The sequence below is a fragment of the Zootermopsis nevadensis genome, unplaced genomic scaffold (assembly GCF_977971745.1).
Source record: "Zootermopsis nevadensis isolate Lab colony 2312 unplaced genomic scaffold, Znev_1.0 Znev_ptg000010l, whole genome shotgun sequence".
NCBI classification, from domain to species: Eukaryota; Metazoa; Arthropoda; class Insecta; order Blattodea; family Termopsidae; genus Zootermopsis; species Zootermopsis nevadensis.
The window spans coordinates 13,937,089-13,955,589 of record NW_028259142.1 but is presented as its reverse complement, the minus strand read 5'-3'; the positions used below and the strand labels follow the sequence as shown (position 1 = coordinate 13,955,589).

The following is an 18,501-nucleotide window of genomic DNA, read 5'->3' as shown; positions in this document are numbered from 1 at the left end:
TTATTTGCTTACGAGTCCACACAGCGTCACACCTCAGAAGAACAACGTAGAGATAATTTCATAGGATGAAAGACGAGAGCTATAAAAGTTGGTATGTGGTTCTTGTTACTATTATTAATGTTCAAATCGCCAACATCCTTCTTGAAGAGGAGCTGTGTATGCTTAGGAATGCATTCATAGGTGTAGCAGTCCAAGACGGTTATTATTCATAGCAATGCAATGCCTGATCCAATGCGACAGCAGACACTGCCAAACGTTTCTCCCGCAACTTTATTGTCGTTTGATTATGGTGTCCTTCGTGACAAGAGCTAAGCGACTTACTAACTTTAAGGACAGTATTATTATTACTACTACTAATACTACTACTGCTGATGCTGCTTAATTCCCAGTAGGGACAGAATTTTTCTTTTTATCGCCGAGGCATAAACTGGTCACTCAACTCCATGTCAACTGCATGTAGTATCGAGACAAGTGTGGAGCTTCATCTCCATTCCCCATGTGGCGTGGTGTTTAAGAACAGGGCGAACTTTATTTGCCTCACAATCCGCATTAATTTATTTAGATTCAGTTAAGATGCTGGAACGTGATTATGTATAGTTGATGGTTACAATGGATGTAAGAATGACAAAGGCCAAAGTGAGATGAAATTAATTCTTAAATTGCTTTTACCTTGCGTAATTGGACGTGGCAGATCGTAGAATTATAGCAGGAACGACCAGGGTCAGGGACAACTATCCCGCTGCCCTTCCCGATGACACTGTCCAAAAAGAGGAATACGTCGTTTCCTGAGTACGATTCAACAAATTTTAACCCACGAAACCAAGACTATTAACAGTAACGAACCGGAGACAATGGAATCGTGAGGCATTATCAAAAGAAAACACACGTTCGTGATCAGGAAGTCTAAAACAAATGGCTTGTGAGCGAACGTATATATAAGAAACAACACACATAAAAGGATCAACCGATAAAACAATAGCTTTGCTCTTCTGAATAACTGATTCATACTGACACACATGCACCCTGTAAATAGTACTTACCATCACCCTGTGCGTCAGACCACGACATGAATGCACGGAGTGGAAAAACGTCAGCTAGTTCACTTTTGTAAACTATAACCCAGAAGCCCATGTAGGCCACAGTGACAATGTTTCGGAAATCCTGTCTCCATCTTCACATTGAAGAAGACGGAGACAGAAGGGACCTCCGAAACGCGGCGGTAGTGTTGGGTCACCTCAAAAGTTCCTGGTACTTAACTAAGAACAATGTCATGTCGTAGACGTATGGGGAGTGGAGGTATAGCTCCACGCATTATTAACTTTGGCTGTAGGTGGTAAGCTTCACGCTCCTACCGCTTTACCCCCGAGAATAGAACCACACGGTTGGGCGAAACCTGAGCAGGTCTGGGCGTGGTGGCAAAAATGACAAAGTTCTGCCCTGCCTCGAATTCAAGCCCAGTTGTCCAGCACGCAGCCTAGTACCTATTGACTGAATTACCCGGACTCTATTAAACAAGGACAGTGAGCCGAAAGGAATTTTTAAAGGCGTACTTTTAAATCGTACAACGAAGTGCTCAGGTATCCCTTTTTTAATGAGCTATGTGTGCCTTGAGTTTATGAATCTGTGTGCTTCTGGGAAGTCGTGGGCTGGGTTATGATACAAATAACGAAGACGTCAACCCCACGGTATTACTGAAAAACCTTTCTTCTGAAGAAAGTGGAGACGACGCACCGATACGGACACGATGTACATTAACAGCTATGTGAAGTGTATTAGTCCATTCTGTCTCCCATCAACTAACCCGCTAAGCTGGAAACATGACAGGCGCATAAAATGGCTGTCGCGATAAAAGTTTTTTCTAGTTCTTCCCTACTGTAACTTACACCATTGTTGACTCTATTTCTAAAAGACAAAGAGTCATACAGACTGGTGACCTATAAGTTACAACATTGGAATCGGCTGCTATTGTCCTACTCCAAATTCTGACCTAATCTCCTTCCGTTCAATTTCTGCTTTCATTTCATGCTATAAGACTCTAATTTCTGTAGTTTAAACAGCGTTAAACAGCAAATATTCAATCATAAATAATATTAAATAATATGAAAACAAGCTGGGTGTTTAGAAATCAGAAGAATTTTCATTTCATGTTCGTTCATGACGCAAATGAAGTACGTTTGAAATAATAACACAGGGCTATAAACGAGGGATAAAATCTTTTAACCAGAACAATCATATGTGGTATGACCTTTTAGACAAAGCGTTTGCTGTATTTGTGTTACTGACGGATCGAAGTCGTGCACCAGGTGTTAGCCCTGGTGTATGAGAAATCAATCAGTTTATATACATATTTACTGCCGGGGACAAATATTTGAGACTGGCTACTTGCCTTTCCATTATATTTGAAGGTAAATGAAGCGATGCTATTCTGACACTTTCCATGAATGACACACGAATGGATGAATCGATACAAACGACCTTGGATTCTGAACTCGGACCCTACAAATGAAAAACAGACAGAACACATGCTAACTACATTCTTTCATTCTTCTGCTTAAGAAAAGCCTGGTGGATAACATTATTAAACTACTTATATTCTTAAAACACGCTAGCAGTTGCGATGTTTTACCAAGGCATTATTTTGAAACAGGCCACTACGATGCACTTCTAAATCCTTGCTGACTCAAATTTTAATTTGGCGCCACATAACCTCTAAACAATACAATTCAAAATGTCTTGTCTTTTTCCATATTTTTTTCTGTATCCCATTAAAGTATTCTGCACATATTTCGTTCTAAGTAGAGTTTAGGATCAATTTCCACCACAGTTATATTTCTTATCACTATAATGTTTGCGAGGCACAGTACTGAACAAAATTATACGAACAGAAAATATTTTAATATTTTCCGTCAAATCACAATTTTAATAAGATAATAAAATATAAAATATTTAAAATATAATTTCACGTTCGGTATCGAATGATCGATTTACAAATTGGAACGTCTCTTACGACATGTTTCGGTTATATATATATATATATATATATATATGTAAATCGATCATTCGATACGGAACGTGAAATGATATTTTAAATATTTTATATTTTATTATCTTATTAAAATTGTGATTTGACGGAAAATATTAAAATATTAACCTAATTCACAATATGACGCAAATATACTACCTTATGAACAGAAAATAATAAACAGACCTATTCAAGAACGCTATTTCCGTTAAATTCTTGTATTTCGTTTCTCTTTCCTTTTTAAAAGACGCCGTAACTCGAAGTTCGTTTTCACCAAACATTTTTGGTACATAAAAAAGTTAACAGATTTAAATTTAATCCACTTTCCCTCCTATAAAGTTTTTACTTATTATATTCCTACATTAAACAGAACAGTAGCGTTATCCTTCTTTTGATAATTGTCTGCTTACCGGTGTGCCACTGTCACTGAAATGTTAATTTCACAATTCATATTTCGTCGTCCATTTCCACTACGACACCGCAGGTATCACTCGTCAACCTTAACTACAGCACCAGGCCAGATCCGGCAGAACACTGACGACCGTCTGTCACCCATCGCACCACGTGGGTTCTAGCTACGTCACGCAACAGGTTCCGGCAATGACTGATGTGACGTCCTAGGTCCGTATGTTAACAGCACGATCTTACCGAGGCGCTAAACCAATCCCGATCAAAACACAACCCATAACTAGTAATATAGCTGTATTCGAAACAGAACAACGTTAATTTATAATATTAGGCCCATCAGTGGCATTTAATTGTACCAAAAGAATTGGCTCAGCAAGGACCAGTGTGGGGCGAAGAAATCCTGAACGCTTGAACACAAGAGTAAGACACCAGCTACATCCAGAGAGTTTAGGACAACCAATTAAGCCTAATTCTGCATACTTTATAATAATGATGATGACGTAACTTTAAGAATATTTGTAACCACGAAATGTTGGTTTAGTGACTTCTTTCCGTACTTAAGACACAGCATTAGTAGACCAACAAGCTTTTTCTCCTTTAAATCCACTACGAATATTTATATTTAACTTTTCATGTGATATTATAACGTGGTATTAAGTTTCTAATAGACGTAACAAGGAAAATGTGGTGTAATTTTCGTACCTTCAATCCTTATCGGTATTATTCAGCCAAGTTATGTCAACATGTAATTACCATAATATTACTTCTACGCTTATTATTTACTGTTCGAGATTTATCCCCCTCGTTTCAGGTCCAATAACAAACAAAATTTAATTCGTACAGCGCCACGTTATTACACTGCCGTGAAAATACATTGCATCACTTATGCCCGCACGTCCCATTCAAGTCATTACTCTGTCATATGAAATTAACATGGTTTATGGTATGTTACACAGTATCGTCTGGTCGAAATTGATCAACGTTTTAGAATTACTGCCTCCATCATCAGTGCAACGTCGTTCGTCGCCGTGAGAACCTGAAATCTCTCATGGTCCATCGTTAAATAGCGGTCTAGCTTTCAATATTGTTTCTCCCTGTAAACAGAGTGACCTCTCCCCATAAAAAGAAAATTGTTTTCAGCCATATAATTCTGAGTAAAACAGTTTTAACGATGCAGAAAGCAGAAATCGTTTCTTTGGGCAGTGGGAATGTTTTTAAAGAATGTTTTGTATTGTTTCTTAGGCGTAGTTCAGGACTAATGAAATGACAGACCTCGACTTTAGAGAACAAAAGTTTGACTACTGAAGGATTTTAAACAAAGAAGGTTTCACTTCGCATAAAAACTATGAATAGGAGTCCATTCTAAACACACAGGCCAAAAGTTCTGAAAGTGAATGGCCCTCACATTTAACGTTTTTCGCCCGACGATTGTCAAACAAGAAGAAGTTCTTAGAAGAACTAACGACACCTACATTCCTTTATTTGCTTCAATTTGATGTGTACATTATTTATCCCCACATCTGAGCTACATGTTCAGACTGTCGTAACCTCCTACATTTCACTGCCCCAACAACATTACGTGCCCTGTACAAAACACAAATTAATCGTCGTGTAATATTATAAATTGTCCACCTACTTTACTCTTCTTTCCCAGGTACATTTCTGACATTTTTTGTGAAATAAGTAGCATTTATATGAGTTTATATTATGTAGGCCTAACCTGTTTTTTTTAAAGAAAAGTTACATATATTTCTAAATCCTTTCACCACACATAATTTCAGTGCTACAAGCGCCACTCTCACCCCAGAAGTTCGCGGGTAGTCATGTTTACGTCCCTTATAAGAGGTTTTAAGAATCTGTGAAGGCGGGGTAGCCTGCTTCAGTTTCATAAAAATCCGACAGTTTGCTTAGAGGTTATTAGGAGGGGTCTTACATTCACACCCACGGACACACAAACACATCCACGCTCAGAAGCGATAGCAACGTAGGATCTTCTCTGTTCGGAAAAAGACTCTCAACTCTTCATACAAAGCCTTGAAGTGTTTAGTAATTCAAATCAGCTAAAGTTGTTCAAAATATATTTTTGTGTAGTATGGCACCAAGGCGTGGTTGGGAGAATATTAAAATCGATCTTTTAAAAACAGGATGTGAGGGCGTGTCCTGGATTGATCTGGCTGATGACAGAGAATCCATGGCAATGAACTTTCGGCATTTGTAAAATGTGGGGAAATGCTCGACTAGCCAAGCGACTATCAGCTTCTGAAGAAGAGTACTCTGCCCCCATGGCGTTAGTCAGTGTGATATAAATTATGGATTAAAAGGAGCAGAAAACTATTTCAGAGGTTGATTTGAAACTGGTTTCTCCTGCATGGATGGAAAGCTGATGTGGTTGGTCAGTCCTAGCTTGTTGATGACGAAGAATGATTCAAGAAATTCTGTACTGAGAGCATGCGCTCACGTCAATTATAATGTCAAATCTAAGAAAAGCTCTTTCCTTTCTGTAAATGAAGTTACGTTATCCAGGTCGCGATAGGATGACGTGCCTGTTAGGTCTAGAAGATGTAATGACGTCACAGTGGTGTAGTCAGCCATTATTCCCAGAAAGCGTTCATACAAATCACGAGCATCACGACTCGTCCTCGGAAAACTAATTTGAAAGGATAAACAGAGATGGGACGACCCACTCGCCCCGAATAAGATTTCTCATTACACGATTTGTCTGTATCAATATTTTTTTTCTCGTATCCAGTACACACCATTCAGCATGGCATGATGGAACCGGGGAAACCCCGGAGGAAAACTCTGTGATGCCTGAACCACGGCCTTGACCAACACAAGTTGTTAATCTGAGCACCGAATCGAACCCAGGACCCCAGTATTACAAGCCCAGCGTTCTAACCGCTAGACCACCGTGGCGGTATCAATATTTAGAGTCCTGTAATGTTTTAACAGTTCCCAAGCAACACACACAAACATTGTAAAGGCACACTTTTTCTGTTATTTAATGCTTTCGTCCCAAACCAAAAACATGGTCGCCGATTCCCAGATTGTAACAGCTACAAAACTATAAGTAAGCCGGCCCGGATGCTTACCTAAGCACTACGCCATGTAAACGTATTGGGAAGTGGAGGTATAGCTTCATACATCCTTAAAAAATCAGTAACACAGAGAGGTGCGTGGCTGGGCAGCTTTATCTGCGAAGAAAGGATCCTGGCACCCGTTAGATAGGAGACCGGGTGGACATCCGAGCCGGTCTCGATAAGTCTTGCCGTGCTGAGAATCGAACCTTAGTCGGCCAGCCCGCAGGCCAGTCATTATACTGACTGAACTATAGTAGACCATATACAAAAATATGAAGTCTGTGGTTTATTTTCTGTTTCTCTAACATTTGTCCGAAAAATACACAAGATTTCAGAAGTTATTTCACTGACGAAATGACCGACGTCTGAATCGTTCTGAAGAGCTATAAAGTCCAGCTGGCGCTACTAGAGCAATGAAAACGGCTGGCACTATTTCTTACTGATAAGTAACTTTAATGTAAATTTGGCACCGGCAACCAAAACGTGCGCTGTGCCTGAGCTGCGAATACACCCACAGCTGCTGAAAGCAAAACGTTGTTTCCGGAACTGAGACACGTGCCAAGCACAACAAGAAAAAAAAAAAGCATTAAAGCACTCGCCATAGGCTGAGAGCAATTTGGGGTCCGAAAGATTCCACAGAGTGTAGATTTTAAAACCACGCGCACAGCTCGTAGAAAGTTTAGATAAGGCGTTCTTCCGAAATGTCGGTAACTACATACAATACCGCGCGGTGTCAGAACCCAGAAGACCGAAATGATACAAAGATGAATAACGACGGTTTCATCATTTTAAATTATACAGCGTCGAAAGGATTATTAGATAATGAAGGATGGGAATTAATACGAAAGGAATTAGTTGTTGGGTGTTTAGAGAGTTGTCTATTTATATCTTAGTGCTAACTTAAAGACTTTAATGTTCCATCCTCACACTCAAACAGTTCAACTTCAATGTTATCCATGACTTGGCAAAATTGAACGTTGGTGTCTTCTAAAAGGACTCAGTCTCCAAACAAAAGTTTAAACGGAGGATTTTTTTGGAAAGGCTGGAACGTAAAAACGACCGGCCATCTCCATTAGTTTTACTTTTACAAACATGTAGTTTAACCTCCATGTCCCGCGCCGTAGCCGCGCTGTCTGAGGAATCATGCTTCGGAACGGCGATACGGAATGCGCGCTGGTTCGAGTCTCGGGGGAGAAGAAATTTTCTCATGAGCTTTCGACCAGTATATGGGACCGGTGCCAACCCAGCATCGTGAGGAAATTGGGGAGCTACAATGAGTAGCGTAATCCGGTCAGGAAAACTAGCAATGGCTGGGGGTTCGTCGTGCTGACCACACGTCACCCTATATCTGGTTGGATGATCGTTCACCTCTGCTTAGGCATGTGAACGTGAGGCCAGCAGTCAAGCTGGTCGGCTTTGGCTCTCTGGAACTGTTACGCCACGGATTTAATTTAATTTAATTTAACCTCCATTCCGCTATACGCTTTCACGGCGTGGTGATCGCTTGCATAGACTTTCACACGTTCACATAAAGTTCTCTGTCAGGATATTGAGAATAGCGCAAATGTCGTGAGGTTCCAATTGGTATAATATTTATTGTAACATGTTTCCATAAAGCTATCGCTCGTTATAAAACAATGAAAGCAGATTAAAACGGCATTAGTCATTTTACACTACGATATTACTAGCGTAGGTGCATATTCGGTGAGGGTGTAGGAGACTGAACTCTCTATGAAGTGCGCATGAGTGATGAGACGTCGACCCAATAACCAACCATTCGCCGTTACTTGGAATGCGGTACCAGAGAGCCCCCTAGAACGCAACAGAGTACATCGTTCCGTGTCATTGATGATCGTGGCCATTAGCTATTGAAAGCTCGTGCGAGTAAGCAATCATGTCTGAGTCATTCAAATGCAGTAACGCAACATGGAACAGGGTTCTGTAAGCAATATATGACCCACGAACGACGAATCCTTTCGATTCCTGGCAACTAAATTTATATAAAAGTACATTTAGTCAATTCAGAAGTAGTTTCATCCACCTTCGTGGCCCCAGCACCCCTGGCGGATTCAGTGAGAAACTGCACATTGTTCCATTCTTGTCTTATGATCTGAGATCAGCACAAATGACAGTAATTTTGTAAGATTTGAGGTTTTCACAGCAGTGAGTATGAAGATTTCTGTCTTCATCGCCCTGATGACGGAGGCAGCATGACCTCTGAAACGTTGGTAAACATCGACCAGACTACACAGCGCAACAACCCAGAAGACAGAAATCTTCATACTGATCGCCCTGATGACGTAGGCAGTATGACCTCTGAAACGTTGGTTAACATCGACCAGACTACACAGCGCAACAACCCAGAAGACACAAATTGACAGTAATTTTGTTTGTGAGACGCCTTTAATCTGATTTTATTTCCCTCTCGGATGAAAATAATTGGTATCGAAAATAAAACAATGTCAGTACGTTGAGGTTGTTTGAATTGCTCTTTACCTGATTAATCTCACTTTTCAGTGTCTCAGTAAAAAGATCAAAAGCGTATCTTACAAGAAGAAATGAAAGACCATGAAGTGGATGGTAGCAAGCATTCCTCGGATTTAACTCTTCTTCATTGCTTTAAGATTCCAATTTTGATTTGTTACCGTAATTCCCCGGTTCCTGTATATTATAATATTTTGTCCTATTTTCTGGTGACGAGACATGAACATACAGGCTTACTTAGTTTCCTCTGCGTATAATTCTAGATCAACTTCCTTAGTATCATCTAACAGAGCTTCTGTGTTTTTCTTTATGATATTTATATTATAACGGAATAAATTAACGTCATCAGAACAGACGGAAAGCTGTGTCCCGTTCAATTACAATCCTTATTTGTTTTCTCTCTTTTGTGCTTCTGGACGGAGTAATGATCCTGCAGCTTCTGCTCGCTACAGGCCGTTCTAAATAAGAAGTCCATTAGAGAAATATTTACGTAATAAGTCGCTGCTTGTAAAATGGTATGTTTCCAACCGTGGTAAATTAAATAAAACATAAATAAACACTTTGAACAGGGAAAAATAACTTGTGAAACACTGTTTTTGAACTATTTTCATCCACGCGGCCAATAAATTTTCTCTTAGTCATCTCCGGAACACTACAAGGCCACTGGAACACACGGCGCAGGTGTGCACAACGAATTTTCCAGAATTGGCTGCAAGTGTCTCGAGCGGAACAAATCCGAAGGCCGATGTTCTTTCTTCACAAAATAATAAATTTAAAGAAGAAAATGAGAGGACAGAACAAAATGCGGGATATAATAAGGTTATTATGTCGAAAATAAGAACGGTAATCTAACGAACATTCCTCCCTACAGACCCCAGAATTTGATTTGTAAATCTCAACCTTGTCCGTTGGTACATACATTCTGACAAAAATTAAAGAAATACCAAAATGACTTTCTAAAACCAACAATAAATTACTAAATTAAAAATAAACCGATTGCTTTAAGACGCGGGAGGGGAATTTTGTACTTGGAGATAGAGGCTGCTTTTAAGTGATCACAAGCAGGAATGAGAATGAGAATGAGAAATAGGGTACATACACTTTTTTTTATACCTACAAATTATTATAGTGACCAAACAAGCTTTTTCGTTCACCGGAAGACAATAACCACCTAGCTAACTAACTCCGTGTATACCTACAAGTCCATAAGGCGTTCCATCCATCGTAAAAGACCAACATCGGCACCTCCCAGTCTTGTTTAAACTGAATTGTTATACTACACAATAACTTACGGGCAGTGAACCCGTGCGATATCACGGCCGCAGAGATAATCTCACGTATGAACAGAGTATAAGGTGCAAAGCAACACGAATTATGACTTGACTTCCAGCACGTTCAAACCGCTCTACATGTCTGTACTGCATTTGCAGTGTTATTGTAAACCTGTACTGAAAAACTCTGGTCCGTAATTGATGGCGCAGATAACATAACCTCACTTCTTAAGCAACCGTATCTATTCTCACGACTCAAATTAATTTAAGTATCACGTCCACATGTCATGCAGTGATGGCTTTGAAAAATTAGGAACAGCAAGATGTTTTGTCAACTTACCATCTGAGACGAAGTCTTCGGTTTCTGATTTATATTGGGGACACCGTGACTGGCTGTAACAGAGAAGTCATATAACTTTAAAGTCACGGGGTCAAAATGGTGGATTTGGCTTTATTAAAGCCATTATTGCGATAATTTATTTCGGTACACAGAATATTTATTATGCACAAATCTTTAGTTTCTGAAAATTAATAGTTCACTGGAAACATCTAACATCTGGAAAATTCAAATGTAAAACCAGTGAAGAAAAATTACAAGTGTTTTCCGTGCTCTTTAGAAATTTCCAGACGATTTGTTTAATGCTCTCGTAACTAACAAAGAGTTGGGAGAATTTACGGCAACGACATTTCTTAAAATGGTCCAGTCTGCGCGGTAAAGAAAGAAATAATCATACAATTTAATTAGTAATTTCCAATAAAATAGACGTAAACTTCGACTACTTTAAAAAATCAAATATGAACTTAAAATTCAAACCGTTCCCATTTTTGTAATGGTTAACACGTAAACCATATTTCACACTTATTCTATAGCTATATCAATGAACTAATCGCTGTCAGGTCGCAAACTCTCAGCAGCAACAAGAAATATTTCATTTTCGATCCACCTAGAGTGAAGTAAGGAACACCTTTGGAACGTCTGAATAGAAACATGAAATATTCCATCGCACGACACACAGACGTAAACCAGTTCTCTTAACGATTTTAGCCAAATACGTGACGTTACGTAGACATGTATGCACGTGCGTTTGCAAGTTCCAACGTAGGATTTATGATTATCACGATGGTGAGTACGAAGACGGCTATCAGAGCGATAATCGCCCTGATGATGGAGGCAGCAAGGACTTCTAAAACGTTGGTGGACTTTTAGCAGACTGCACGGCGCTAAACCCAGAACACAGCCATCTTCAAGTTCCAACGTGATTAAGGTGAGAATATCTGATTTTATGCTGATAATTCACAGGTGGCGAGGGTCGGTGTTAGCAAAAAGAACTTAATCGGTAATTAATTAATTTCAAATGTATCACGTTCATTCATGGGGCCTAATAAGGGAAAGCAGACTTGATAGTCTCTCTCCCTGCAAACGAGTCAACACCACCACATGAATTGTAGTAGAACTCTGATCTGCATTTAATGTCTGAGAATGCACGTCATATGAGGGAGGATGGAAATGGTAAGAATGGAGAAAAGATAAAGATGGAAGAACTGGTGGAAGGAAAGAAAGAAACAAGTACCGAAATAAAGGAGGAAGAGAGTGAGGAAAAGGAAGAGATAAGGATTGTTTCTCGACAAACGATACTTACTGACAGCTTCAATGATGTCGGCCAGCAGCACCCCGTCACACACGTCAGTCTGCAGATCATGAATCAACCGCTTGCTACGAGTTCTGCACAGGTAGTGATTCGCCCAGTCTGTGTACACCTACAAAGAAACCCTCCATTATCCTAAACCAAATTTATGCTGACATCAAAGCTCGTCTAATCTGTTCACGTTTCTTAACCAAAATTCCGTATGTATTTCTCATCAATCCCGTGCATGCTACATGCCCCACTCATCTCATACTCCTTTCCTTTAACAAGCAAGAGTAAAAGTAGGATTTGAGGTTTTCACAGCGGTGAGTCCGAAAATGGCCGTTTCCTGGGTTGTAGCGCCGTGTAGTCTGGTAGAAGTTCACCAGCGTTTCGGAGGACCATGCTGCCTCCATCATCAGGGCGATAATCACACTGAAACGCTGGCGAACTTCTACCAGACTACATGACGCTACAATCCATAAAACAGGCCCTTTAAGCAAGAAAATCATTCGCAGGCTTAAGTATGATTGTTACCTGTAGTCCATTTTTAATATTATATCTAATTTAGCAAAGCTATCACTTAGCCATAAGTTCTTGTGTAATTTATATAATAATATTTCTGTAAATGTTTGGAAAATCAATAAACATATCTTCTTAGAACTTCCGGAAAATTCTTTTTCGTGTCCTGAACTTTTGGTAGTCTTACACATTTACCCCGGAACCGTCCTGTGGCATTTCTCCAGCCTTCTGTTACATCCTATCTACTACTGAGTTGTTATTACCTGAATGATTGGCATGTGCTTCTTCGGTACTGCGGCCTGCTGCCTGAGGAGATCGTCCGTCGAACCTTGGGGCGACCTCACAGCCCGGATGCACGCCATCACTCTTACACTGGATTATTTTCATCTACAGAATTTGGCACACGCACAACATTGTTGTCACAATTTAAAAAAAATCACAACACTATTCTCACTTGATTGCACTGCATTATGATATGCTTCACATTTCACCTGTTCTATAAAGTATGGAGCAGTAGTTCCCAGTCTGCGGACCGTGGCTTAAAAAGGGCCGTGAAACTATTTTTCTGGTAGATCATCTAATGAAAATTCATTTTATATATGAACAACTGGTATTATATATTATATATTTGCGTGGAATGCAATGTCGCTTGGGCGTAATTTAATTTCACAATATAGCGTCCTCTTAAGCCTATTATTATTATTATTATTAATATTAATAATATGGTACATTTATATATTTAGTTTCATTTGTTTTACTTTTATTATTATTGAAATAAATTAATTACTTATTAAATTTTATCCTGTACTCTGGTTTAGTGCTTGGCTGTTATTGGCCTTTTTGGCTGTTGTCAAGCACTTAAATAAATGAATTGAATTATTATTATTATAGTTAATTGAATTTAATTTAATTATGTCAGCCTATTATATTATAATAATAAAAGAAGAAGCGCTTGTACTTCGCTTTGGATTTTCTCAAAATAAACTGCACTAAAATAATGCAACTTCAAAATTATTATAATTTTAATCTCATTAATATATATTTTCGTTGACCAAACACGTATAATTCACATACATAATAGACTTTTCCTAAAAGATCACAAACCTTATTCTTATACCTTAAAAATCTCAAACCCCTGTACCTCTTTAACCTACAAGTACAGAGGCCAACATATTTTCATAACTTTCATCATAAATGCACAAAACATAGCTGCAAAAGCCTGTTGTTAATTATGAAAAAGCTTACAAGGAAAGTGAATCATTGAATCATTGTACATTGTCTTGAATGGGAGGTCGAGTGGCTGGAATAGAGACCAAGTCATTTCTTCGCTAGGAGAAAAGGCCTCGTTTGTGATGGCAGGAAGACCGAAAATAATTAACTGTCTTTTTATATAACCAATTCTCAGCACAACACTAAGGGGTGATCCCAAGGGTGGCGCATGTTTGATGTAAATTTAGCTCCGTAAAAGTAGACCGAAGCTGAGTTTTATAGACTATATAAAAAGATCAAAATAAAACTGTGTCAGAAATGTGGCTCGATAAAGGGTGTGGAACTGTGTGGACTTCCTGTCTAAAGACAACTTTATTCCGTTATAAATAAAACGAGAGGAAACTTACAATCCTACTCCATTTTGGAGTTGGCCTACCCGTGAATTTTCAAATTTGTTCTTTTCGATCATAATTAGTATTGATGTTCATTTATTGCAGATAAAAATCTCTAACTATATATACGATAATATTACTACGATGTTGTATCACAAATTATTTGGTATTGCATGAGTCAGAAATTATTTATATTTATTTAAATATTCGCCATACCGAAAATGCATCGAATGAAATCTGTAGAACTTCATTAAACGTGCGGTTTATGTCATCCACCAATCATTTGTCCGATAAATCGTTATAGAGAATTTCGACAAATTTCGATTTGAAAACTAATGGACGGACAGGAAGCCGCGTTATGCGTCCATTCTATGCATTTTGCGCAAAAACGAGTATCAGTTAAGTTTTCCCTGAACTTTAGAACAACGCCACCAAGGCATGTCGAGTAAGTCGAGGTAGAGCTACACGCTTTCTTAAACTGGACACAAGATATAGGTGAGAGGTCAGCTTCACATTCCACTCTCTTTACTCCGGTGGAAAAGCCCTGGTACTCAATGGATAGGAGTCTGGGTGGGCACCAAAGCTGGATAACACAGGATAAAATGGTAATATTTTAAACCTACATAATCGACGCTATGTATAAAGTCGGTTTATACAGAGTTGTAAAATTATTAAATAACAAAGTTACTCATCAAATAAGCATAATGTTTATTACCAATAGGTATGCTATTTCCCGATTTACATGAATTTATTTTTTATAAAAGAATGGAATAAATAATAACTCTCAGAAATCCTACGTATTGTTCGCGAACCAAGTAAGTAGGTGACTTACTTTCTTGTGTAAGCCAAATTCAAGCACTGGACGCAATCTGCCAGTCATGCGCATTCGACCGCAGGTTCCAAGTTCACAACCTCAACCAAAGAGGTAAAGCATGACTTAGCTCTATCCATTCATTTTGATTTTCTTGCGTGGGTACAATGGAACACAAGTACAGGAAGTTTTAAAACCACAGCAACCTTCAGTTCTGCTAATACACGTGGGTCTGGCGCCATACAATACTGCCGTCGCGTGTCTATTTCCGTGCGCTCCGTCTGCCTTTTCTAGCAGTGTTTAAATTAGCGCCGAAAATCCGTATGCAGTACAAACACAGCTTCTGCTTGTGGTAGCAGAGTCTATAAGAGTCTTTTTTAAAATCAATTATTTACTGAGACTTGCTCACATATCTTCAGCTGCAGTCAAGATTAGCAAAGAATATTAAAGGTAAAGTTTTAAGCTATGTTATTAAAGTGACTGAGTACAGGGCGGATACGCGGAGTTTCATTACGAGTATTGGCAGAGCATTTCGACACAGCATCCAGAATGTCTGTGGAGTAGAAACACTTCTATTGCGTATCAGGGATTCTCCCAAAGGGTAAAACAGCAGGAGGGTGAATCTAACCACAAAACTATATCTAGTGCCGCAGTTACGATACCAAGATCTGTACTTACTCGCCCCTACAAGCATTTAATTTGTGATGCTTAAGCACAGTGGAATTGACTTCACTTTCTTTACCTTTAATTATTTAAATAACAGAGAAATTGTCTGACGAACCGATGCCTTTACCGAGATAAAACATGAAAACAGAAATAGGACTATCTGGCAACATTTTCAGATTTGGTAATCACATTTCATGAGATTAAACATTTAATTAGCTACACAATTATTGCTACTAGTGAAGGAAAATTGAAAATTGTATTCGTTCTTACCATATTACACCGCTTGTATGTTAATAACTAATTTTGGATATGGTAATCTTTCCAATGCAAGAAAAATTAAAATATTCTAAAATATCACCTTTGATGTAAAACATAAAAATTACTTCACTTAAGCAACTTTCTGTATTGGCTGAATTTCACAATTTCTTTGTTTTCAGTTCGCCTGATTTCCGAAAAGATAAAGTCAAGTATTAATGTACGAATTATAATATTTAACGTATGTCAATAACAAACCAAGAGGGCAGGAGTGTGTTGCAAACTATATGATGTCATAAAAATAAATAATGTAAGTGTAAAATAGTGAGATGATTTTCAACAAATAGTGAAGTTTGAAACGTCGCCTATCATAAGCAACTAACTAAAATACGTAATTTAAATGCGTTATATCACAAATCGACAGCTCTAGTGCTAGTAATTACATATATAGACATAATAATTGTGTTAAATACAAAACACAGGTGGAATACAGAGATTAAATATAAAATTCACAGCCTAAATTTGAAGAAACAACGCAGAACATACACAAGTGATCATATCAACAGCTTCAAAGATTCAAAATCATTTGTACATGCAATAAATATATGGTATATGAAGCACTTCTATGACACAAAACCCTAACCACATTCGTAGTCAAAACATTTTGTATATTTAACTTTACCATTCAACCAGCGTTGATTGCCCCATTATAGCTCAACTAGCAATTTTCAGCAGCACTCAATTTTCGCGCGCACGTATTAAATTTCACTTCATAACGGAGGTAGCTGTCAGACGATTTACAAGGCGACGCCGAAATAACAATATATGGAAGACGGAGAAAAGATTCTATATTGCTTTAACTGAAACGATATATATATGATTTCCTCCATTCATCTGGCACAAAAACAAATAGTTGTTTAGTCACAACATTATAAACAAACAAAATTTCTAGTCTTCAGACAGCTGTACGATCGAGCTTCCAACCGGAAGTACACGTTATCAGTGTTGCCAAAACTCACTGTATTTGCCTGTGCTACCAACTGCACTTACAGGAAGCAGAATAGATACTAAAGTCGGTTTGAATGAGCTGGCCCGATCCGATCCTACATGTCTTGAGCTAAAGATAGACTGGGCGGAGGTGAGACAGGGTGGTTCCTTCCAAGACGAAAGAAATCGTGATGCCTTGTGTGTTAGCAGCACGTGCGTCCCAGACCCAACACGCATCCACCTCCCCTGGACCGGTTCGTCATTGCTGCCTAGTATTGACCCTTCCTTCTCCCTTCTAAATTCTTCTGATTCACCCTTCTGTCGTTACTCACGATACACCTGCCTAACCGGGCGTTACAAACATATACGTACTTCTCTCATAAAGCGCTGTGCTATGGAGAAGAAAGCATAGAATTGCAACTTAAATTTTTAAAAATGAAGTTCCGAGAATGTTTACTACCACTTCCTTCAGACTTTCGGTTTCCTATCCAAAAACGTAAGATTAAAACACTGGTACATAAACAAATAATGTGCCTGTTGTTTTGTAAGAGCGTTTCGACTAGGTCTCTCACCTTACTTGCCGATCACAGATTGACGGCAATTGAAAACAGGATGCTAAGGAGAATATTTATGATAGGAAAAATATCTGCATGATGAAGAGTATAATAATTTTTACTCCTCGTCCAGTATTATTATGGGGTTCAAATCGAAGATAAGATGGGTGGGACATGTAGCACGCATGGTACAAATAAATCCATGTTAAATTTGTAGTCGGAAAAACCTGAAGGGAAGGAATCACGTGAGATTTCTCTCCTGTAATACTGCGAACTAGAGCCGGGTTTTCTTAGCTCTTTCACATTAACGATAAGTCAACCGTCTTATCTGGACTAAATTTAAATGCTTTACAAAGTACGGCATAATTCACGTTTGGGCGAGTCGTTGATCTCATGAACCCTGGGTGGGGGAAATAACAGAGTTTTCCTCGTTCCCGAACAAGCTGGCCACCGCAAATTTGTCTATTTCTGTCCGCGGTGTAAACGAAACGTGGGAAGAGGTGGAACTTTGACTGTGACATCCTCAGATGTTACATGACTTAATACAGAATAGTAGTGGAATAATAGACAGGAGAAAATGTAAAACGAACCGTTTCCCACTGACTAGTGTGAAAAGCCCGTTGCAATTCAGAGGAAAATGATTTATTTCGTATCTTCGTCCCTCGCCATCTTTTTCTGACTTCGATCTCCTTCCCTCCAAAACATGCCGGCACAGAATAGAAAAAGTGCTACTCGTTACCTTATTTGAACGTTTTTCGCGCTCACTGTAACAGATCATAAGCAAGTATGAGAGCACGACCTTAGCCTAATTACAGGAACGTATATATAAAACCTGATTTTCCTTTGATGTGAAAAATATGTGTCATGGTTACTTTACAAATCGTGACTTTTTTAAGACTGGTTTCTGAACGGAGAAAAAATGCATAATTTTAGGTCAGTACAAGCTACATGCTTTCCCTCCCTTTTGTATGAATGTACACATTTTTGTGAAACTCAATAGGAAGGTCAGTTGGTCATTCAACATTCACGTTCCTACACTAATGAACAAATATGAGGTGGGAGACGTGATACACAGTATGAACTGTATTTTACTGATGTGGAATTGGATCCAGTATCAAGTTCGTGTGAAGATTTAGGTTCCATAAATGACAGGGTGTTTCTTAACCATCAGAGTGACTATAAACTTCTAAAAACGTATTTTTCAACACACAATGA

At 38.7% G+C, this 18,501-nt stretch overlaps 1 protein-coding gene across 2 annotated transcripts in view; it reads right to left on the bottom strand.

Moving 5' to 3' along the window:
• Nucleotides 1–16,748, bottom strand: part of LOC110841457 (sickie) — a 64,113-nt gene extending 47,365 nt beyond the window's left edge. The window contains exons 1-4 of one of the 2 annotated variants that reach the window (XM_022087029.2): nucleotides 16,428–16,748; nucleotides 12,676–12,989; nucleotides 11,906–12,023; nucleotides 10,606–10,658 (exon numbers count right to left, since the gene is read on the bottom strand). In XM_022087029.2, the coding sequence (XP_021942721.1) occupies nucleotides 10,606–10,658; nucleotides 11,906–12,023; nucleotides 12,676–12,774 (270 nt within the window). In that variant the 5' untranslated portion in view covers nucleotides 12,775–12,989; nucleotides 16,428–16,748. Of the gene's footprint in view, nucleotides 1–3,432; nucleotides 3,555–10,605; nucleotides 10,659–11,905; nucleotides 12,024–12,675; nucleotides 12,990–16,427 lie in introns of those variants that run through there. The other variant, XM_087346032.1, reaches the window with a different exon arrangement.
• Between the last annotated feature and the right edge of the window lie 1,753 nt (nucleotides 16,749–18,501).